Here is a 25,531-nt window from a genome sequence, read left to right on the forward strand (position 1 = left end):
TACGATATGCTTATTAACATTAAATGGCCAACCTGATCCTGTGCCTTATCAATAAATGATTTATTTTTATCAACTTACACAAGGTAATGTGACGTACAGAGTCACCAGACAAGACAAAATAAAAACGAATAAAAAGCAGGGAAAAGGAGAAGAGATGATTTATATCGATCAATTACTCTATTTTGATTTAAACACATAGTATGTATATCCCTTGCTCTGGGTGAAAAATAGAACTACAAAAATAATGCATTTAACTCATTAGGAGATTAATACGGTGACCGATCAATAAATCACAATCAGTTTTTTTTGTTCCAGATTGTTAACCGCTTAATAGAACAGTATGAATTGGGAATTTTCCAGTTTCCTATGTAGAACCTTTCACTGTCCAGTTTCTTATCTGGCTAAATGAACTGTTGAACTTGTGTAGGTGGACACTATAATTATTTTAGGCCAGGATTAGGGAAATATCAACAACGGACTGAAAAGTTCAAATGCTTTGTGAAAGTAAGTTACTGTATGTTGGTAGTGGATTAATCATTATTTCTATTTTCGGAAATCTTATTTCTGTGATATCTTTAAATGACCTCATTCATATGGTTCTCTTCCTGGATGATAAGCAAGTACACAAGGAATTAGACCTCACGAACTCTCTATATACATCTACTATCGAATAACTAGTTTCATTATTGGCTTAATCTTTTGAAGGATGGTTTGCAAACTCTTTCTATTTCTTAATATATTATTCGTAACTACGGGGGACAGTCTATCGAAAACAGAAGGTAAGATGTGTATCATTATCATTCCTAAATCTAAAAATGTTTAAAAATAATTGTACGCTAACCTAAGTTTTGCTTTCAAATAATTATGTACAACTCTAATAAAATTCGTTATTATGCCCATAAAATTTACGGTATGTAATGTCTGATTGTTCCTCCCAATAATTATTCGAAGCAGTTTCTATGAAGGAGCACACTACTGTATATGAATATGAAAAAAAAGAAGATGTGGTATGATTACCAATGAGACAACTATCCACAAAAGACCAAAATGACACAGACATTAACATATATAGGTAACCGTACGGCCTTCAACAATGAGCAAAGCCCATACCGCATAGACAGCTATAAAAGGCCCGATAAGACAATGTAATACAATTCAAACGACAAAACTAACGGCTAAGCACATTTTTACCAAGTCTTTAATTGTTGTTTGCCATTTATGTCGTCTTTTTTTTTAAATACCGAGCGTGAACTGTTTCCAAATGTGACTGTTTAGATGAGTATTATTTCGAAATACAATACGACGTGTCAGGGCACTTGTTATCCGACAATAATGTATTTAGTTATGATGTTGTATTTGTAATTCTTATATTGTTAAATGAACATCAATTATATAGTCATTTTTTTTATAGATTTACTGTTTGCAAAAGTCCATTTTTTTTCTAAATAATAAGGATTTTCTTATCCAAGCCATTATTAACCTTAGCCGTTTTTAGCACAACGTTTCTGCAATTTGGGTCATCAGTGCTCTTCAAGATTGTACTTCTTTGGCTTTCTTGACTTATTTAATCTAAGCGTCACTAGAGGGTCGTATGTAGACGAAACGCATGTATGGTATCATACGTTATAAACATTGTACCTTAATAACTATGAGCATGTCGAAATGTCCTATTGTAATGTTTATTTGTGTATTTCTCTGTCCGTAATGTTTTTGCATTTATTTGTACTGCCATGTATTGTTATCGTTTAGTGTTATATTAAACATTGCCATTCACGTGCGAGGTTTGGCTAGCCGCTAAACAATGTTCAACCAACCATATTTGTTTCTTTGATTGTCCTGTACCAAGTCAGGAAAATGACAGTTGTTATTTATAGTTAGTGTCTGTGTGTTTTGAATTGTCGGTTTTGTTATTTTGTTGCACTTCAGTGTTTCTGTTGTTTTGTTGTTTTCCCCTTACAGTTGATGGGTTAATCTCAGTTTAACATGGATACTTGTTTTCTCTTCATCGATTTGTGATTTTCGAACTGTTGTATTTATTTAACAACTCATAAGCAATACAGAACAGGAGACCGATGTTAATCCAGATCTGCATCTGAGATCATTTACAATTTTTTCTTCCTTTTTGTGGATTGATTTACAGACTGTTTTGTTTGTTTTTGTTTTCGATTGGTTTTTTTTCACCCTTTCTTTAAATGAAAGTTTTGTATTACCTATAAAATATAGATTTGCAAAATTCAAAATGTCGACTTCATTTTATACATCAACATAAATAAAATACCCAATTATAGGTTTTTGTATTGATTTGCTTATTGAATTAACACATATGTGCCTTATTGTTCAATGTAACTATTACAGATATATGTGTCTACATTGACGGTTCACAGCACTCTAACGGTTCATACTGGTACGATGGTTGTGATTATACATGTGAATGTGAAGATTCTATTATAAACTTCTATAACTGTACTGCAAGGTAAATTATCATGAGACTATATATCAGAATATAAAGATAACCACATCATTTTTTATAACTGTACATCAAGGTAAATTATCATGTGACTATACATGTGAATGTACAGATAATCACCTCATTTTTTATAACGGTACAGCAAGGTAAATTACCATGTGACTATACATGTGAATATACAGATAATCACATAATTTTTGATAACTGTACATCAAGGTGAATTATCATATAACTTTACATGTGAATGTACAGATAATCACATCATTTCAAAATTTGGTGACTATATGGAACGCATCTATCCCATCGAACTAGAGATAAAGGATACAACAGATACAGTTAAGTCAGCCTCATATATTGACTTACATATAGAAATTGACAATGAGGGTCGCTTGAAAACAAAACTTTACGACAAAAGAGATGATTGCAGCTTTCCAATTGTGAACTTTCCATTTCTAAGTAGCAACATGCCAGTAGCACCTGCATACGGGGTATATATCTCCCAATTGATACGATACTCCCGTGCTTGCATTCCCTATCATGATTTTCTTGATAGAGGGTTGCTGCTCACAAGAAAGCTATTAAACCACGAGTTCCAAATGGTGAAAATGAAACCATCCCTTCGTAAATTTTACGGACGCCATCACAAGTAGGTTGACCGTTATGGAGTAACCGTTTCACAAATGATATCGGATATGTTCCTTACGTCGTAACTACAATCCCCTTCCCTTTCATGAATGTGACCTACCAAATTACACTATTTACCGGATTTGTTATCACATAAGCAACACGACGGGTGCCACATGTGGAGCAGGATCTGCTTACCCTTCCGGAGCACCTGAGATCACCCCTAGTTTTTGGTGGGGTTCGTGTTGTTTATTCTTTAGTTTTCTATGGTTTGTCATGTGTACTATTGTTTGTCTGTTTATTTTAGATTTATGAGTTTGACTGTCCCTTTGGTATCTTTCGTCCCTCTTTTGTTATAACTGTACAACAAGGTATATTGTCATGTGACAATACATGTGAATGTACAGATAATCACATCATTTTTTAAAACTGTACAGCAAGGTAAATTAGCATGTGACTTTACATGTGAATGTACAGATAATCACACCATTTTTTATAACTGTACAGAAGGTAAATTAGCATGTGACTATACATCAGCATATATAAATAACCGCATCGTATTTTATAACTGTACATCAAGGTAAGTTATCATTCGAAAATACATGTGAATGTACAGATAATCACACCATTTTTTATAACTGTACAGAAGGTAAATTATCATGTGACTATACATCAGCATATATAAATAACCACATCGTATTTTATAACTGTACATCAAGGTAAGTTATCATTCGAAAATACATGTGAATGTACAGATAATCACACCATTTTTTATAACTGTACAGAAGGTAAATTATCATGTGACTATACATTTGCATATATAAATAACCACATCGTATTTTATAACTGTACATCAAGGTAAGTTATCATTCGAAAATACATGTGAATGTACAGATAATCACACCATTTTTTATAACTGTACAGAAGGTAAATTATCATGTGACTATACATCAGCATATATAAATAACCACATCGTATTTTATAACTGTACATCAAGGTAAGTTATCATTCGAAAATACATGTGAATGTACAGATAATCACACCATTTTGTATAACGGTAAATCAAGGTAAATTATCATATAACTATATAAATGTGAATGTACCGATAATCACATCCTTTTTTTATAACTGTTTATCAAGGTAAATTAGCATGTGATAATATATGTTAATGTAAAGATTATATTACCAAGTTTTATAACTGTACGGCAAATAAGTTATTGTGTGATTAAACGTGTAAATATTTAAATCTTAAAACCAATCACTATAATTGAACAGCTAAATCATACGAATGTAATTTTGTACACCATTAGTCCTGCATCCACCTGAATCTTGACCTTGAGATTAGCGTCTATGGTTAACCAGTTAGGTAAATAGCATGTGACTTTTCCCTGGGTCGATGCCACTTCTTGTGGACGTTTCATCCCCGTGGGTATCACCAGCCCAGTAGTCAACATTTCGGTGTTGACATGAATATCATTAATGTGGTAATTTTTATAAATTTCCTGTTTACAAAACATTGAATTTTACGAAAAACTAAGGATTTTCTTATCCCAGGCATGGATTACCTTAGCCATATTTGGCACGATTTTTTGAGTTTTGAATCCTCAGTTCTCCTCAGCTTTGATCTTGTTCGGCTTTGTAAATATTTTGATGTGGGCGTCACTGATGGGTCTAGTGTTAGCGAGGTGCGCGTCGGCGTACTAAATTAAAATCCTGGTACCTTTGATAACTATTTGCATCACTGGGTCGATACCACTGCTGGTGGACGTTTCGTCCCCGTGGGTATCACCAGCCCAGTAGTCAACATTTCGGTGTTGACATGAATATCATTAATGTGGTCATTTTTATAAATTTCCTGTTTACAAAACATTGAATTTTACGAAAAACAAAGGATTTTCTTATCCCAGACATGGATTACCTTAGCCGTATTTGAAACGACTTTTTGGAGTTTTGGATCCTCAGTGCTCTTCAGCTTTGTGCTTGTTTAGCTTTGTAGATATTTTGATGTGGGCGTCATGGGTGGGTCTTGTGTTAGCGAGGCGCGCATCGGAGTACTTAATTATAATCATGGTACCTTTGATAACTATTTACACCACTGGGTCGATGCCACTACTGGTGGACGTTTCGTCCTCGAGGGTATCACCAGCCCAGTAGTAAACATATCGGTGTTGACATGAATATCATTAATGTGGTCAATTTTATAAATTTCCTGTTTACAAAACATTAAACTTACAAAAAACTAAGTTTTTTTTTTTATCCCAGGCATGGATTACCTTAGCCTTATTGGCACAACATTTTGGAGTTTTGGATACTCAGTGCTCTTCAGCTTTGTGCTTGTTTAGCTTTGTAGATATTTTGATAGGAGCGTCATTGGTGGGTCTTGTGTGGGCGAGGTGTGAGTCCGCGTACTAAATTAAAATCCTGGTACCTGTAACTATTTACCTGTAAATTAAAGAGCCTCACGTCAACTTCTATCTTTAATTGTATTCTAGGGTAAACTTTCATGTTACAACCCAGCTCTATTGTTATACTCCATTGTTTCTATTTTTGAAACACGTGTAATTTGTATAGATCTTTAGTTCAGAATAATAATGGATTTTGATCACAGGCTGTGACAAGCGGGGTTTCTGGAAACCCCTGCTTCTTCATCCAGCAAACAAAGTCCATTGTTATTCATAACAATAGAAATTGATTATTCGTTAAATAGCATGAGCATGAGAAATTACTTACAGTGTTCACTAAAAACTGTTTCAAGATATTAAAAAAACATTTAAGGAAATTCCAATAGCGAAAAAAAATTAAGCATTTATTTTAAAATTAAAAAAATCCTTCAATAACTCATTTGCTGAAAGTAATATTTTTTTACCTTTATTAAACTGATACAGGTAAGTGCTTTGGGTTATGCTATAGCCTTTATCTTTTAAATTAGTCTCATATACCAAATACAACGCTTGCTAGATATGTCGTCCGTGTCATACCCTTCCATATTGACAACTATATACAAGGAGCATGGCGTATTTTTTTTGTTTTTGATATGAATACACGATACAGTCAACCTTGACCTGCTGATCCATATCAACACAAGGATTTATTTGGAATACGCAAAACAACCTTTAAATTGCTATATATGATGTTCAAGCTTAAAACACATAACTGAGTTTTTACATTATGTCAGACTGCTTTTTTTGAATGGGTTTTTCACTCCTTGTAAACCTTATTCTTTTGTTCTTGTTTTATCAAAAACAAAACAAATAGAAAATATATATATTGAGTCCCACATTGAGGTATATATTTGAGAGTTTTCAAAGTTTCTTTTTTTTTTTTTTTTTTTTATAGAGAATACATGATACATTTGATCACCTTATTAGAAAGGTATCCTAGAACTGGAAGTTCGACAACATCTATATTAAGTCGTTGACATTGAAACATAACTTTTGTTAACATCTTTATGAAGATCATGTTATGTTTGCATATAGACAGATGTAAAGCTTACTCTCTTAATAACTTTCTGACATCTTTATAAAGACCATACTATGTTTACATATAGACAGATGTAAGCTTACTCTCTTAATAACTTTCTGACATCTTTATAAAGACCATACTATGTTTACATATAGACAGATGTAAGCTTACTCTCTTAATAACTTTCTGACATCTTTATAAAGACCATACTATGTTTACATATAGACAGATGTAAGCTTACTCTCTTAATAACTTTCTGACATCTTTATAAAGACCATATTATGTTTGTATATAGACAGATGTAAAGCTTACTCTCTTAATAACTTTCTGACATCTTTATAAAGACCATACTATGTTTACATATAGACAGATGTAAGCTTACTCTCTTAATAACTTTCTGACATCTTTATGATTGTGAAGACCATATTTTATTTGTTTATTGACAGATGTAAAGCTTACTCCAGCTTGCCATCAATTTGTACATTGAAACCAGACCCAACAGATTTCTGTTGTCAGATTCCAGACTGTGGCACCTATATTCCAATCACTGGAAACACATTCACAGGAACCATTCCACCAAACAAGTTTAATCTGGTTCCAATAGGAACAAATACTGTTTTCTATGGATCCCGTCATAACCATAGTGCTTTACAGGGTACTAGTTGTAAATATTATAAACTGTCAGTTTTTTTAAATATTTCTTTATACATGTAGTGGTAATCAGAAAAATTATACACCATTAAGAGAATATTTTAGTTAATCTGCGATTAATTACAAAAAAATACAAAGTAAATAAAGCTACATGATTTCTGTTTGCACATTCATTTACTTGCTATTGTAACGACTGAAATCACGGAGTTTGTGTTTCATGGATCTGATGATCATTTATATGGAGGAAACGACTTGTAAGAGTGAAACACAATATAAAAATCAAATCTTTGACTTTATTTAAATTTATCTATTCATATCCTTATAAAAAGCGCTGCATTACAAATTCTGTAGATTTTACAAGGAACGCATAATCATATAGAGATTTTCCTATATCTATTATTGTAAGATTTCAGAGATGTATTTAAGAAGTCAATTGTTTGGGTGTCTGTCAACCTGGTACCTGCATACATAAAAATTCAGAAGTATAAACGTGTCTTTTTTCAAATAGCGTGTGTTTATTATAATACCTTGCAATATGTTAACTTCGATATCAAGGAGAGCACATTTTCAGAATATCACAGCTTAGAGTATTCTAAATAAGACTTGTGATTTTTCTTATAGACAGCTGCTTATTCAAGAACAATGCTTACAAACAGGGAGCCTCTTGGAATGATGGGTGTGAAGATGTGTGTACCTGTTTGAACGGACCTAAAGGACTGTACAGATGTATATCTAAGTGAGATTGTATATGTTTATGTTTGAACTACATAAATGACCAAAAGGGGGCCTGGTCGTATAAACTCCAAAACCTTCCTAAATTCCTGTGTTATATAGTTAAATTTGACTTGAAGTTACATGTTTCTTCCTATACTTTGTCTTGTAGTTTTTAGTTTTCTATCAGTTTTTTTTCAAAATTCCTTATGTACGGCATACAAAATATGTCACATTATGTTAGTGTTAATGTCAAGTGAACCTCAAATCGAACAATGTAAAAAAAAAAAGTAAAATCACAAAAATAACGAACTTAGAGGAAAATCAATTTGGAAAGTCCATAATCACATAACAAAATCAAATAACAAAACGCATGAGACACGATAGACAAGAACTGTCATATTCCTGACTTGGTACAGGCATTATTAGTTTCACTTTGTGTCTCCGGTGTCATCATTACTATAGAAGAGGGACGAAAGATACCAAAGGGCCAGTCAAACTCATAAATCTAAAAAAATCTGACAACGCCATGGCTAAAAATGAAAAAGAAAAACAGAAAAACAATAGTACACATGACACAACATAGAAAACTAAAGAATAAACAACACGAACCCCACCTAAAACCAAGGGTGATCTCAGGTGCTCCGGAAGGGTAAGCAGATCCTGCTCCACATGTGGCACCCGTCGTGTGGCTTATGTGGTTACAAATCCGGTAAATAGTATTATTCGGTAGGTCACATTCATGAAAGGGAAGGGGGTTGTAGTTACGACATAAGGAACACATCCGATATCATTAGTTAACCACCTAACGTTGATCAATAAGGAATGATGAATCTCGAATGCTTGGAACGATAACTGTCATACATGTCGAAAGTTCAATTCATCATTTCTACATTTGAAAATGCCTGTACCAAGTCAGGAATATGACAGTTGTTGTCCATTCGTTTCAAACGTGGTTAAATTTGTCTCAATGATTATGGTATGGACGTTCTTTCTTTAAATTTGCCTTTTATATTTTGTTATCCTTTTCGATAAAACTATTTTAGGTGTCCAGCCTATCCAGCATTACCATCATACTGTAAAAAGAAGATGGTACCAGGACAATGTTGTCCAGTTATAAGTTGTGATATACCAGGATTTGGTACCATGGACCCAGTTCCTCAGCTTGTGCCAACGTCATTACCAACTAAAATAGGCTCGCTACCAACACCTGCTCCAACAAGTCTTATACAAATTATTCAAATCAGTCCTAACCCCTCACAAAACACAAGTAGTGTAATCCCAGGAGGAGGATACCCAATCAAACCAAATCAAATCACTGGCATCAGTAGTAAGTTAATGTAGTATATCCGTATATAAATACAAAAATTAAGGAACCGAAGACGAATACTCTGACCATTTCTTAACCTATACTTTGTTTTCAAGAAAAACGTGTACATCAAGCAGGTTTCTTATTCTATATTTTGATATTTTATGTACAGATTGCTTGTGACCATGGACGGGCTTTTGCTTATTTTGTTCTATATAATTAAGGTCTTTCCTTTTTCAAAAGGGAAAGAACTTACTGTATTTCTTCTGTTTTATTATTATTATTATAATAATTATTATTCTTTTTCCACCAAACTTTGACGAAGTTAGCAGCCTTAACCGTAAGACGTGTCGCTTTCATGTTCACACTTTGTATCGGTGTCATGAATACCTATCCGGAACTCGCCCTGTGAGTCGAAATATTTTGTGGGTTCGCAGTAATCCCTAAGAAACCCAAAAACCGTGTTATCGTTCCAACACTGTAACCGTAATAGGTAGTAAAAAACGAAGGGTGAAATTTGTTCAGGACCAGACCCTGGTTCTTCATTACATTTGGATCGAAAAGATTCAACGACTCATTGGTAGGGCTATGCCTCTATTGAAATTAACCGGTGTCGGTTGGCCACCAAAACTCAGAAACCGTGAGTTGTAGACACCTAGGATCTTCACCATTCATTATCATTTCATGCGACTTTGAAAAATACCTCAAGTTCAAATGTGTATGTTGACCTTGATCTTTGACCTAACACCTTGTTAGCGAACTCTTGTTTTAGGTTTCTGAAAAGGCAAACTCAGCTTTTGCTATATGACCAAAGGTCCTAGACCCAAGGTGTCTTCAGCAATGACATTTGGGACTAATGACCTTGACAAAGGTCAAAAGGTCAAAGGTCAAGGTCATGTCCCATATAGCGAATTATGTTTTTTTGACCTTAATTAAAGGATTTTCAGTATGTTTTAAAGCTTTTTAAGTTTGACCTTGAACTTTTCAATACATTCTACGTCTATTTGAACATGTATTTTACATTACAAAAGGAAAGACCTGTCAATTGTTCAAGAACAAAAGACATTTTACTTATTTACACATCTGTTTTAAACAGATAAATGACAACTTTAGGTAATGTACCTTAGTATTCTATTTATAAATCAGTGTGTTTGTAATGACAGACTATACAACAAGGGAGTACTAGAGTTTACTTGTTAAAAAAGGGACGAAAGACACCAAAGGGACAGTCAAACTCGTAAATCTAAAACAAACTGACAACGCCATGGCTAAAAATGAAAAAGACAAACAGAAAAACAATAGTACACATGACACAACATAGAAAACTAAAGAATAAACAACACGAACCCCACCAAAAACTAGGGGTGATCTCAGGTGCTCCGGAAGGGTAAGCAGATCCTGCTCCACATGCGGCACCCGTCGTGTTGCTTATGTGATTACAAATCCGGTAAATAGTCTAATTCGGTAGGTCAAATTCATGAAAGGGAAGGGGATTGTAGTTACGACGTAAGGAACATATCCGATATCATTTGTGAAACGGTTATTCCATAACGGTCAACCAACTCGTGATGGCGTCCTTAAAATTTACGAAGGGATGATTTCAACTTCACCATTTGGAACTCTTGGATTAATAGCTTCCTTGTGAGCAGTAACCCTCTATCAAGAAAATCATGATACGAAATGCAAGCACGGGAATATCGTATCAATTGGGAGATCTATACCCCGTATGCAGGTGCTGCTGGAATGTTGCTACTTAGAAATGGAAAGTTCACAATTGGAAAGCTGAAATCATCTCTTTTGTCGTAAAGTTTTGTCTTCAACCGACCCTCATTGTCAATTTCTAGATGTAAGTCAAGATATGAAGCCGACTTAACTGTATCTGTAGTATCCTTTATCTCCAATTCGATGGGATAGATGCGATCTACATAGTCACCAAATTTTGAATTGTTTAGTGAAAGAACGTCATCTATATAGCGGAAAGTAGAGTTAAAGGATATTGCTAACTTCTTATCTTTCTTCCTAAGAAGTTCCTGCATGAAGTCAGCCTCATAATAATAAAGAAACAAGTCAGCAAGTAGAGGGGCACAGTTTGTTCCCATTGGGATGCCGACAGTCTGTTGAAAAACACGTCCTCCGAACGTAACAAATATGTTGTCAATCAAGAAATCAAGCATCTTGATAATATCGGTTTCAGAGAATTTTTTGTTTGAATCAGAATGGTTCTTTAACAAAGTATGATTTATCCCTCCCTAAGACAAGATACTTGTATCTACGTTGGCCATTCTTTTTTATGAAGCAAAGTAATACCAACTCTTTTAATTTGTCTTTTAGTTTGGAATGTGGAATACTTGTGTAAAGAGTAGAAAAGTCAAATGTTTTAATACTGTTACAAGATGAAAGAGAGTTAGATTGTATGTACTCTAAAAGATCTTTGGAATTTTTAAGTATCCACATCTGATTCACGCCACCTCTAGAATAGGCAGTTTCACAATAACTTTGAAGCCCATCTTTGATTGCTGATAAAATGGATGTTAATAATTTAGAAAGGGGTTTCGTGGAGCACTTGGAAGACCCAGCAATATACCGTTGTTTGTAAGGACACTTATGTAGTTTAGGTATCCAATACAGTGATGGAAGATCCAGTTCTTCATCTTTGGTTGAAATACCAAAGGAACAAAGAACAGACCTATGATTATCCAGGATTTCCTCTTTGGTAAGTGTCGTGAGGGTATATGTTGGGTTTCCAAGTGAATTGTCTATACCTAATTCGTTTATCAAGCAATTAATGTAATGACTTTTACAGATAAAAACGATGTTATTTGGGGCTTTGTCTGCGGGGACAACAACATATTCATCATGGAGGTCAGATAGGTGTTTAGCAACATTTGGATCTTTGAAGATTGACGTAGCATGGGCATTGATGGACCCATTCAGATTCTTAATTCTGATTTGTATTAACGACCTCACTGCCTTAATCCATTCGGATAGAGTGTCTACGTCTTCCTTCTCGCGCTTAGCCCATTGCCTGGCATAATCCTCGACTGAATCCATCAAAATTTTAAAGTTGTGTTTCCAATTGATGGATTTAGGCTCACGATATTTCGGACCTTTCGATAACACGTTTCGTAGAGAAGTGTTATTAACAATGTTAAGGTCACCGGTAATAACGTGGCCAGCAGGATTATATGTGAATTGGGAACTAGCACAAGTGCAATCAGGAGGTTTAGACTTGAAGTCGTCAATATCGAGATCCTGCAAAACGCGTTTGTAATTGAAAATTTTAGTTGCAATAGGTCTGGTATAGGTATAAGAAATTATTGGTACAGACTGGTCTTTGAAATAAGGAGGTATTTTCGATTGAACTAATTTATGATGAAGGATATTGCCTAGGTTAACGCCATCGAGACCTTTGTTGGCAAAGGAAAGATTTAGAAAAGATATTTTCTCTTTTTCATCTTTTCCAATGCGAACTGGCTTGAAAAGTCTGTGACTAGCAATATCCGAAATTATAGCTAGTAGTTTGTATTGGTTTGAATGAGGGTTTGTTACTGTGGATTCCAAACATAAATTGAACAGAGAATGAAGTTTTGAAAGGGGTAATGAATAAAGTTTCGTGCGAATGTGATGAATACCTTACGGTTTTTGTATGCATGGCAGCAAGTCATTAATAGAGACACCATGCAGAGAGGGTGATGTATAATGACGATGGCCATGACTACGTCTACGTCGAGGAGTCGAGTAGAAAATATTCATCACATTCACCGAGTTACACGAAGGACTAGATAGAATACCTATACCATCAATTTTGTCATTGCAGCCATACGGTGTTGCAGTTCCCAATTGTCTAATCCAGTAGTCTTCTTTTTGTCTACGGAGAGTCGTAGAAAGATTAGGATTGTTCGAGCTATGGTATATTTTTTCAATAATTCGAACTGTCATAGAAACGATGGAATGATCGGGCTGATTGAAATGCTGGTATAGAATGTCGTTAGCATTGAGGTTAATGTCTGATCTATGACCGCACATACGTTTGTTTAGCCTTCCTTTCGTTTCACCGACGTATACCAAGCCGCAAAGGTTGCACTCTACTCCGTAGACGACATTTATCGATTTACAATTCAGATCATCGTAACTTCTGGTAAAATATGACTTCTTGGTCCAATTGCTAGTGAATTCAGCATCTGTAATTAAAATAGCACAAGTTTTGCAGCCTTTGGTCTCACATTTTGAAATGCGACAGTGTTGTTAAGGTGTTATATTTACAGGTCAGTTTATATATAAGAACAATATATACAACTAGCAAGAGTCCTGGGATATTGACTCTGACTTTTCACGAACCTCTGTAAATTATTCATTGTTTTATTATATTAACAGATCAGTGTGTATATAAGAACAAGGTATACAACAAGGGAGAATCCTGGGATATTGACTGTGATTTTACTTGTACCTGCGTAGATGGATCCACTGGATATTATGAATGTAAACCACAGTAAGTGTTTCAATGAAGGTTTCAAAGGATTATTCAAACACTTAAGAAACTCTTGACATTTTGATCATTACAATAGTCCTTCAAATGTATAGGGAAAATACTCTTTCATACCTTAATTTCAAATTTCAGAATCAGACTTATCAAAACTTGTTGGTCTTGACTGATAAAATTGTAAGGTCTGCAGTGTGTTATATTCCGATTGTTCGATTGTTTCTTCAAAACAGAAAAATATCATTTTGAATCATTGTTACTTCATTGTTTAGCATATAAATATGCAAGACAATGGTTTAGAGCAAGTTATTTTTTTTTAATTTTAGTTTCTTTGGTATAATTCGGAGTTAGGTATGTCGTCCATTATCCCTGAACTAGTATGCAAATAAAAGCAACAGTAGTATACTGCTGTTCAAAACTCGTAAATCTATGGACAAAAAAAAACAAAATCGGGGTAACAAACTAAAACCCAGAGAAACGCATTATATAAGAGGAGAACAAAGACTTTTTTTTTTTTTTTTTTTAATAAAATAATGTCTTTATTGCACTTTTCTTTGCTGTTGTAACAAATTACTCGACCTACAGCAGTTGGCCGAGTATCCCTGTGAATTAGTCACTGGATAACCAGGGAATTTATTCAGTGAATTAATATATAAGATCATAGTTTGTTAGTTTTACAGTTCATGGTTATTACATACATTTTACAAACTATATTGTTTCATAATTACGGAAAGTGTACAGTTTTGTCCGGTTTTGTTTCTAAAGATTAAAACTTTATGATCGTTGACCTTTAACCTTATTGATGAAAACCGTTGAAGCTTGTTGATCAATTGTCCGGATTAATTTGTATGTTTTATTGATACACACGAACAACTTAAACTTTGGTTAAAAATTACATGTGGTAAGTTTCGACGTTGTAGTTGGAAATTCATTTGATTAAGTGATAAAGTGTGTATAAAAGTATTTTGAGACAAAATTCTGTACATTTTCACAAAGCATGCTGTTTTGGTATATTACCACGTGCTCGGATATATTGTCAACTTTTGCTACACAAATTCTATACATAAAAAAAATATTGTATCTAGCTATTCATGATCATATGTATCTTTTTACATCATTTAAAAATTTGCTGTTTTTAGCATTAATATATATGTTAATTTCGTATGTGTTTAAAAATTCATTTCTGAAAACTGTATAAGCGTCTATGTCTTTTTGTTTATAATTTGATATATGAGTGCTTTTATGAATTGAATATAATAAGACAGTAAGGAAGAGATTTATATCATTATACACAGGATCATGTATTTTATAGCCCAGTACTAAAGTTTTAAAATTAAAAATATGTGACCCAATTTTGATTTTGCTTACAAGTACATATATTTTCTCCCAAAATTCATGAAAGAATTGACATTTGAGAAAAAAGTGTTCGTAATCTTCAGTCACATTACACAAGTCACACATACTTGTTTCTTGTATGTGCCATTGTAGTAATAATTGTTTACATGGTAGGATGAAATGGAGTAATTTCCATCTTAACATTTTATATTTGTTATTAATTAAATAGGTAAAAGTAAATTGAAGCACATTATTTATTGGAGTGATTGATTCTAGATTGAAGATGTTTTTCCATTTGGAGAACCCTAGTGGTCTCTCCTCATTTTTGTTATTTAAATAGTTATATATATCTTTGGATGACATGTTTTCAATTAGTTCTGTTTTTTTGTTAACAATCAAGGACAAGTTTAATTTTGTTTTTACAGAAATATTCAAAGATTTGTCAGATTTTAATGTACTAACCCATTCTTTTGGAATACAATTTTTCAATTTTAAAAGTTCTGAGATCCAATTGGTTTTTGAGGTTAGTTTCTCCAATATAAGTTTTTGTGATATGTGCCCTTTTTGGTCAATTATATCATTAATGAAAATAATACCATCTTTTATCCAATTTGGGTAAACTAAACATTTTCCTTTAAATTTTATATTTTTATTACCCCACAACATTTGCTGCCTAATATTTCTAAAATTTATGATAGGTATATTACTTGTTGGTGTATTATATGCTTCATACCAGCTCTTTAATATGTTCAAGTAAAATGTGGGTAGAACATTACTTAAATTAGGTAATGATTTTATGTTGTCAGGCATCATATGAAATATAAGGTTGTTTTTACCAAATTTATTGAAATAATATGTTGGAATGACTTTCCAATTAGCAAATTCTTTTGCCGTTAATCGTTTAACCCATGAAATATTTAGTGCATTTAAGAAGCAATCAATGTCTGTCATTTTTAGACCTCCATTTGTGTAATCTTTGGTAAGTGTTGAACGTTTTACCTTTTCTTGTTTATTATTCCATATAACAAAGACTTAACATTATCCTGTTTATATGCAACAAACCTTCATACATCAAATGAATATCAGAGGGCAGTGGTTATAGTCTTGTGAATGTATTTGTTTTTTTCCGCGGTTTGACTACAAAGATTGAAAAAAACAAATGTCAATGTTTTTCAACACATTTCTGTTTTATTTCATCAGGTGTCCAACATACAATAACTTACCCCCACAGTGTTTCACAACAACAGTTCAAGGCAAATGTTGTAAAAGAATTCAATGTGTCACCAGAGATGGATCAATAGTGAAGCCTAATGCTCAATTTCCAGTTGTTGGTTCATATACTGGTGGATTCTCAGGATTTAGACCTGGAGTATCCTATAAACCAGGAGTCAACACCACCAGTATTGATGGATGTAAGACTTTCTTCTTCAAAATTATACAGACTGTTGGAGATAAAGTCAGATGTAATGATAGTTTATTGAACTTGTTTTTGTTTGTGGTTGTTTTGACCAGCATTTAAGGTGGTACTTAGTAGCAGTATACCAACTTCACCTTCATATGGGATTTAACAAAAGCTTGCAGCTCCTACTCAGAATTTGTAAAACGTCATCAGTGTCTGAGCAAAATGGTTATTAACCAGGGGTATGTCAAAGAACGTCTCGTCCTTTTTCTAAAAAAAAATCATTGGAAGGTACTAAGATCACCTTGATTTAAAAATTCCGTATCAACTTCACAAATAATACATGATGGTCTTGATGTTTAGATTCTGCGTACTGATGTCGTTTTTCATCTTAACAACGTTTTATATTGTTCTTTCATTGTTCTTTGTTATCTTTCTAATATCACTTTTAACGTTTGGTAATTTTCTGTGCTACTCATTTGACGTGGCTCGGTACTGATACATCCAGTCAATGTGTTTGTATTATTTTTCAATTTTGCTGGTGTGTTTTATATACGCGAATTTTTGTGTTTCTTTGGTTATTATATCGTATACCTGTACTTTAAAAGATCCTGTCATTATGTTTTTGTTCTATAATATGGCATTATGTTACTGTTCTATAATAAATTTAACACACGACAAAATTAGTTTACTCTCGTAATGGTATTAATCATATGTTGATTCGTAAAAATTCTAAAGAACTTTTGGACAATTTTAAATATCGGTCTATTTCTGAAATTAATTGTCACATAACTTTTGATTTTTTAACCCTGTATAGCAACATTCCCAAAGTAAAATTGTAATATTCTTTTTTTATTTAATATTGAAAGACTAAATTTCTTCCTATGTGACGTTTACATTTTCTGACGTCAGACACGCGAAGCATTGAATTTGTTTTTAAAATTGATAGATGCCTTAGTGCTTTTCTGTAAATGATTGCTTGTTTTGAGATATTGTAACGCAGTAATGACTGCTGTACCCATATTTTGACTTTAATTTAGTATGTCTATTTTGTTTACGCATCGTTGTAAATATTACGGAATTTGATGCGACTGTCATAAAGTGAGAGGTTTCGCGCTATTCAACCAAATATTCAATCCACCATTTTTTACATTTGAAAATGACTGAATCAAGTCAGGAATATAACAGTTGTTCTCTGTTCGTTTGATGTGTTTTGTCATTTGATTTTGCCATTTTATAAGGAACTTTACGATTGAATTTTCCTCGGAGTTCAATTTTTTTTGTGATTTTACTTTTTACAAAACGCAACAGAGAGATAGTTCTTTAATAAACAGCTGAACTTTTGATTCATGATGTATTGTAAAGGGAATATTAAGCTTTAGCATTAACAAATAAGTTTTTGTTAATCTGCTACATGCATATCCAATGACATTTTTCCGATTAAATGTGTGGTTGGTTCAGTTCTTTTGATTTTTTCTTATATTTTATCAAAGGGTCAAAGTTAATATTTTTATTTTTATTTTAGCTGATATAATTTTATGAAGATGTTTGCAACTACCTTAAATAAGGGTAACAGTAGTATACCGCTGTTTAATAGTCATAAAGTTACAAAAAGAAAACAAATCCCGGTCACAAACCTAAACCGAGGTAAACACATCAACTATAACAGAAAAACAACAAAACAACAGAAACACTGAAAAGAGGAAATGAATAAAATCGGCGAAGCCAGCTTTATTTCATGAACTAACTGTATCCCAGACATATTTATTGTTCCTCTTAACTTTTATAAGCTCATTTGAGGTATAAAACTACTAATGCATTGCCCAATTGCTTTCCATGTCAAATTCTGCAGTTTCAAGCATTAATTGATACATGTAATGTGTCGTAGGTTAAAATAAAGTGGTAATCATTTCTTGAAAAAGCTTATCCTAACTTGTTCTGAAAAACTCAACATACCTTTGATTGCATATTAGAGCGCATTGGTTCCGGAAGTTTCATAGTACCAAACCCGGTACTTCTGATCTGAACAACAGGACAAATGTACCCTTATATTATAATTCTATACCCTTCATTAAGATATAAAAAAAAAACTTTCATAAGGGTTCTACAGTTATTCCAAGGACCCAAGCTTTCATTTTATACGAAATCTATCAAAATAATTCACCTATTGTGAAAGATACAGCTATGCGTACGAATTATTGTGTTTTATATTAATTATGTACTACTTTCTGGTATGCTGTTCCCGACCGGGTCTGTATTATTAGTTCTATAACTTTATCAAAAGTCTTTGGGGCCAAAGGTTGTTTAATTTTATCTTACATGGCATACCTTTTCAGTTATTTACAAAGAAAAAAGGATAATTTTCTAGCTTTAACAAAAAAGGGGAAAGCAGAATAATTTTGCTTCTATGTGGCAGACTTTGTAAAAAATTTTAACAAGAAGTTTCAATTGCATATATTACAGTTGATGTGTTTCCCTCGATTTTGGTTTGTGACCCGAACATGTTATTGCTTAATCGATTTAAGACTATTATGCTACTGTTCTTGATATAACGCTATTTTAAAGTTTTCATGATTTTCTTCAACAAAATAATGTTTATCAGAAAGTTTTAAAAATGAAAGTAGTATATCATATTTTTAACTACTTTAGAGTGAATTTTATTCTTATCATTTAGTAGATTTTTCAATTGAAGTGACTATCGACAGTTGTTTGAGTGTCTAAATTGTTATTTGTGGAACAGGATCTGCTTACCTTACCGGGGCACTTAAGATCAAACTCTCAATGTTTGGTAGGGTTCGTGTTCATGTTTGTGTTACTTGATCTTTAGTATTATATGTTGTGTCGTTTGTACATTTATTTGTCTGTTTGTGTTTTTTTCTTTTTTAGCCATGTCTTTGTCATTTTTTTATCTATGAGTATGACTGTCCCTCCTGTATCTTTTATAATCAAAGTGACAATTGACATCAAAGTATTATAATTGAATTACTTGTTGTGCTGTGTTTACACTGGGTTGTATCTACAAAGGACAATTATACATTATAATATTAAATATTGTGCCTTGTGTTAACAGTGGTTGTATCTACAAAGAACAATTGTACATTATTATTATATTGTGTCTTGTGTTAACAGTGGGATGTATCTATAAAGGACAATTGTACATAATGACATTTTGTGTTGTGTTTACAGTGGGTTGTATCTACAAAGGACAATTACATCAAGTTGGTGATGAATGGGACGATGGTTGTGATTTCCATTGTAAATGTGTGGATAGTAAAACAGGAAGATATCAGTGTACTGCTCCGTTAGTATTGTTATCTTATTGTTTACCCCTGATTAGAGTTTAACCAACGAAAATGAAGGGTTTTAAATAACTCATTGATATTTTTTTCGAGGAATTTCTGAAAAAAAAGTAAATAATTCAGTTTTTGTTTATAAAAAAATAAGGGGTTACCAAGGGAACAGGTTGGAATGTGCACAATAATTTTGATGTCATATTTAAGGGAAACAACTAAGGGTACTATAGCTGACTTATTGTAAATATTTGCCCCAATCAAATATTCCTCTGTTGGGGTTGAATATTAAACCCTATTGTTACGGGCTTGATAGTTTTATTGGTAGGCCTTGTCTCAACATTAAAATACTCTAGACCCTATTCATGCTCAACAATTAATTAAAAATTTCTTTTCAATATTTATTCAAGTTTTAAAATGATTTATATACCTTACTTGTCGAGAAAACTATTTTATTGGAATTTGTGCACGATTAATTATGGTTTATGGAACTGTCTGTTAAAAAGTAGATATAGCTAAAGAATGAACAAAGGTAGATAACTCCAAGTCAATAAATTTTACCTAATTGTGTTCCACTGCAATCTATTCATTGAAGTGCTAACAAGCAATGCTTTGCTAGTGACCTGCATGATATCCTAACCGTCCTTCTTTCCAGTTTGTTTTTATGTTTTGACTTGACCTGACACTTTATCAATTCAGATGTCCAGAGTTCACCAGACTTCCTGCTCTCTGTGAACTTATACCTGTATCCGGTCAGTGTTGTAAGAGACTGCAATGTAGAACTCCAACAACAGTAGCCCCCGGTGTTGTGACTCCTTCACCCCTCATATTATCACTAGATCCTCACCCTGGATGTACTGATGTTATAGAAAACTGTGCGAATTATGGCCAGTCCGTATGTCAACCACCATATGATGCATGGGCAAGGAGAAATTGTCAACATTATTGTGGAAAGTGTGGTATGTATTCATTATATATAGCTAGTTATACTATTTTATGCAGCTGAAGTCGAATCAACTTGATATGATCTTTCAATTTGAGAGTTTTGACCCTGATTTTACAGGCTACCGAACATGGAAACGGATAGTGCCCGTTTCAGTTTTTTTTTATGTCATGATAGTTTTCGATGAAAATAGGGTCAAATCAACAAGAAACTTAGTGCACATGTTTCCTATGGTAAGATCTTTCGAGAATTTTGACCCAAAATTGCACAGTCGACTGAGCTAATGCGAGTAGGGCATCCGTGTACTATGGACATATTTTTGTTTCTAAATTGAATTGATATTAGCATTTGTGAATTTGACTTATTTGGTGTCACATACCAAACGTATCAATTTAGATATGTTGGTCTGACATTTTTTTTTATATAAATTTGTTTCTTTTTCATTTCATCTTTGATTTAAATATTACTTATCAGGTTTTATTGTTACAGCTTAAACCAGTCATGTAATCAGAGAATTCCTAATTCATTTTCAATTCTCTGTAGATAAGCTATTAAACAAAGCAATGAATACAAAGGACGGTCAATTTTCAGATGAGTTTTATGTTAGCTATTTTGACACCATGATCAGCTATTGAGAACCATTTGGATCGACTTGATCTTCCCGGATTTTACCTTCAGCTACATTTGTTTGCTTAATAAAATGTACAATTTTAATGTGTCTGTGGCCCCTCGTTCAGTGTATGTTGATGGTTAAAACAAATCCTGTGACGAAATAACTTTCACTCCGATACAAAATTTTAATTATTCACAAAAATTTTGCCTTTTCTTTCTCATTTGAAATCAAAGTTTTTAATACAGTTCATTCAGCTATGATGACACCTTAGTATTATTAATTGTCATTATTTTTACAGCTCAGCCTGGTATGATCACACCTACAAATTTATGTCAAGATAAACTTCCAAACTGTGATTTATATGGTAAAAAGGTTTGTGTCAACGAGTATATACCATGGGCTAAAGAAAACTGTCAACATTATTGTGGGATGTGTGGTAAGTTTATGAGGTTGTCAGTTTATTTTTATTCTCTGAGTTTGACTGTCCCTCTGGTATCTTTCGTCCTTGTTTTATTTAATAATTAGGAGGTTGTTTTTGCTTTGGTCGCTGTAGTAAAGGAAACACACACATACATTCATTAATTTCCCTGCTTATTCCAAGTTTGTCAAAATTTGAAAATGTTATTCATTATTCATTGTACTGCGAAAAGTGTTTTGTATTGTTCAATAGATTGCAAGAATGAAAATCTCTGTTTTTATAATATTAAAACAGACGTTCCACATTTATCGAAAACACGGTAATCAGATGTTAGTTAGTGACGAGCTATGATACTATATATTAAAACACAGTTTTGTTATAAATTAATGAGATCATAAAACATAAGAGAAAGGACTAAACACTGTAAAAAAAACAACAGCATGTTCTGACAAGATTTATTAGCAATGACATGGATGTACTTGTGAAAAATCTACATATCTACATTTAGATAACCTATACACGTGGTCATAAAACATAACAGACCTATTTCCCCTATATAAAAATGTGGAGATGTAGTAAGATTTGCCAATGAGACAACCATCTACCAAAGTCTAAATTTAGTTGTTAAAGGCATCTTTAGCCAAGTGTAAAATCTTCAAAAATGAGAACATTCATTTGAGTAAATTGAGTAAACTAATTACCAAATTTATAAGAAAACAATTCAATTGAGAAAACCTATGACCTAAATAATAACAGAACAATTCAATTGAGAAAACTAATGTCCTAGGTAATAAGAAAATAGTTGAATCAATTTGTTATAAGATACGGTTTGAACTGAAAAAAAAGATACATCAAATTCAAACAATATATTGTGTCAAAATGTGTACCATGTTTAAATACTATTTATGTTAATATAAAGCTGGCGATTCTTAAATGGAAGCAATGTTTCCCTATAGCGTTCACAATCACTTTAATTTTTCATCTCTTTAATTCACATAGTATATTTAATCCACGTATGCTTTTCAATCTACATATGCTCTTTAATCTACAAATGTTTTTTTTTAATCTAAATATGCTCTTTAATCTAGATATACTCTGCAATATACATAATTTTGTGCTCTTTAATCTACAAATGTTCTTTAATCAACTGTTCTTCAATCTTCATAGGCTCTTTAATCTGCATATGTACTTTAATCAACTGTTCTTCAATCTACATAGGCTCTTTTATCAACATAGTATATTTAATCCACGTATGCTTTTCAATCTACAGATGCTCTTTAATCTGCAAATGTTCTTTAATCTACATATGCTCTTTAATCTACATATACTCTTTAATCTACAAATATTCCTTAATCAACTGTTCTTCAGTCTACATAGGCTCTTTTATCCAAATAGTATATTTAATCCACGTATGCTTTTCAATCTACAGATACTCTTTAATCTGCAAATGTTCTTTAATCTAAATATACTTTTTAATCTACATATGCTCTGCAATCTATATATGCTCTTTAATCTACAAATGTTCTTTAATCAACTGTTCTTCAATCAAAATAGGCTCTTTAATCTGCATTTGTACTTTAATCTAAATATGCCGATCTTTTATCTACATATGCTACTCTGCAATCTACATATGCTCTTCAATCTACAATTTTTTTTTTAATCAACTGTTTTTCAATCTACATTGGCTCTTTAATCCACATAGTATATTTAATCCACGTATGCTTTTCAATCTACATAATTATGCTCTTTAATCTACAAATGTTCTTTAATCTTAATATACTCTGCAATCTACATATGATCTGCAATCTACATATGCTCTTTAATCTACAATTGTTCTTTAATCAACACATCTTCAATCTACATAGACTCTTTAATCTACGTATGCTGCTCTTTAATCTACATATGCTGCTCTGCAATCTACATATGCTCTTTACTCTACAAATGTTCTTTAATCAACTGTTCGTCAATCTATATAGGCTCTTTAATCTATAAATGCTCTTTAATCTACAAATGTTCTTTAATCTTCATATTCTCTTTAATCTACATATGCTCTTTAATCTACACATGCTTTTTAATCTACATATGGTCTTCAATCTACATAAAGATATATATGTTTCAGCTGATCAGATGACAACTGCTACACCCTCTTGTGTCGACAAGAACCCCTCAGCATGCGCAGAAATTGGATCAAATGCTTGTACGTTTTTATTGACCTTGCCAGACAGAATTGTGCCCGACACTGTAATGTATGTCCTAAACCGTCAGTTTCGTCAGTACAAGTAACAAGTATGTTATCATCACAATGTGTAACTTATTCCCAAACCTTAGGTGTCATCAGTACAAGTAACGATTTTGGTCTAGATTTTGCTCACTAAACAAGGAATTGTAATCGTTTGAAAGCAGTGCATTTGGACGGTTAAAGTTTTCAGTTAGGGTAGCGTTGTACGAAGGTAGGGTTGCAGCAACGTGAAACTTACTGACAATTTATTGTTAAATTTAAACACCACTTTTAGCAGTCTTGGCTAATTCGACAGTCAATTTTTAACCAAGTTCACATGAGCATTATGATGTCAGATTAAGATATTTACCAAGATCATATCAAAATGAACACATAATCTTTTTTGAAATTTATAAGGTATGAAAGACAGAACTATTTACTAAATGTTTTGAATTGTCTTTTTCCACATTATCTGAGGTTTTGTTTATCATTTTGCAAAAAAAACAACCAACCCTGTAATTTAGGTGTTAAAGCCAAGGTTGTTGCATATTATCCATCTGCCGTTTGCACCGAATTTAAAAGAAAGATCAACTGAAACAACTGTATACACACATTAGGTTATGTTTAACCATAAATTATATCTTGGTAACTTATGATGTAATACACTCAAAAACATTTTATATGACATATTCTAAGCACCATCACCAAAAAGTTATGTACTATTGATGATATTGCTTTTAAGCACCATCACCAAATGGTTATGTACTAATGATGATATGTTTTTTAAACACCATCACCAAATAGTTATGTACTATTGAGGATAATTTTTAAAGCACCATCACCAAATGGTTATGTACTATTGAAGGTATTTTTTTAAGCACCATCACCAAATGCTTATGTACTATTGATGGTATTTATTTTAAGCACCATCACCAAATGGTTATGTACTAATGATGTTATGTATTTTAAACACCATCACCAAATGGTTATGTACTATTGATGGTATTTATTTTAAGCACAATCACCAAATGGTTATGTACTAATGATGTTATGTATTTTAAACACCATCACCAAATGGTTATGTACTATTGATGGTATTTATTTTAAGCACCATCACCAAATGGTTATGTACTAATGATGTTATGTATTTTAAACACCATCACCAAATGGTTATGTAATATTGATGATATTTTTAAAAGCACCATCACTAAATGGTTATGTACTATTGATGATATTTATTTTAAGCACCATCACCAAATGGTTATGTTCTATTGATGATATCTATTTAAAGTAACATCACCAAATAGTTATGTTCTATTGATGATATCAATTTTAAGCACCATCACCAAATGTTTATGTACTATTGATGATTTTTATTTTAAGCACCATCACCAAATGGTTATGTACTATTGATGATATCTATTTTAAGCACCATCACCAAATGGTTATGCACAACTGATGATTTTTATTTTAAGCACCATCACCAAATGGTTATGTACTACTGATGATATCTATTTTAAGCACCATCACCAAATGGTTATGTACAATTGATGATTTTTATTTTAAGCACCATCACCCGATGGTTATGTACTATTGATGATATCAATTTTA

At 32.7% G+C, this 25,531-nt stretch overlaps 1 protein-coding gene across 1 annotated transcript; it reads left to right on the forward strand.

Moving 5' to 3' along the window:
• The first annotated feature begins 613 nt into the window (after positions 1–613).
• Positions 614–25,129, forward strand: LOC139522749 (uncharacterized). The gene is made up of 11 exons (XM_071316255.1): positions 614–779; positions 2,356–2,473; positions 7,000–7,208; positions 7,826–7,940; positions 8,962–9,245; positions 13,599–13,713; positions 16,240–16,451; positions 19,625–19,739; positions 20,428–20,687; positions 21,583–21,720; positions 23,822–25,129. Exons 1-11 carry the CDS (start codon positions 707–709, stop codon positions 23,983–23,985), a joined length of 1,803 nt encoding a protein of 600 aa, XP_071172356.1. The 5' UTR covers positions 614–706; the 3' UTR covers positions 23,986–25,129.
• Positions 25,130–25,531: the final 402 nt, after the last annotated feature.

This window comes from Mytilus edulis, chromosome 5, assembly GCF_963676685.1.
Source record: "Mytilus edulis chromosome 5, xbMytEdul2.2, whole genome shotgun sequence".
Lineage (NCBI taxonomy): Eukaryota > Metazoa > Mollusca > Bivalvia > Mytilida > Mytilidae > Mytilus > Mytilus edulis.

What these genes read in the sequence shown, in the direction of transcription:
- LOC139522749 (XM_071316255.1), top strand. Translation starts at nt 707, where the DNA reads ATGGTTTGCAAACTCTTTCTATTTCTTAATATATTATTCGTAACTACG. An exon ending in TTCTATAACTGTACTGCAAG is followed by an intron (nt 2,474 to 6,999) that starts GTAAATTATCAT and finishes GTTTATTGACAG; the next exon opens with ATGTAAAGCTTACTCCAGCT. An exon ending in AGATATCAGTGTACTGCTCC is followed by an intron (nt 19,740 to 20,427) that starts GTTAGTATTGTT and finishes TTATCAATTCAG; the next exon opens with ATGTCCAGAGTTCACCAGAC.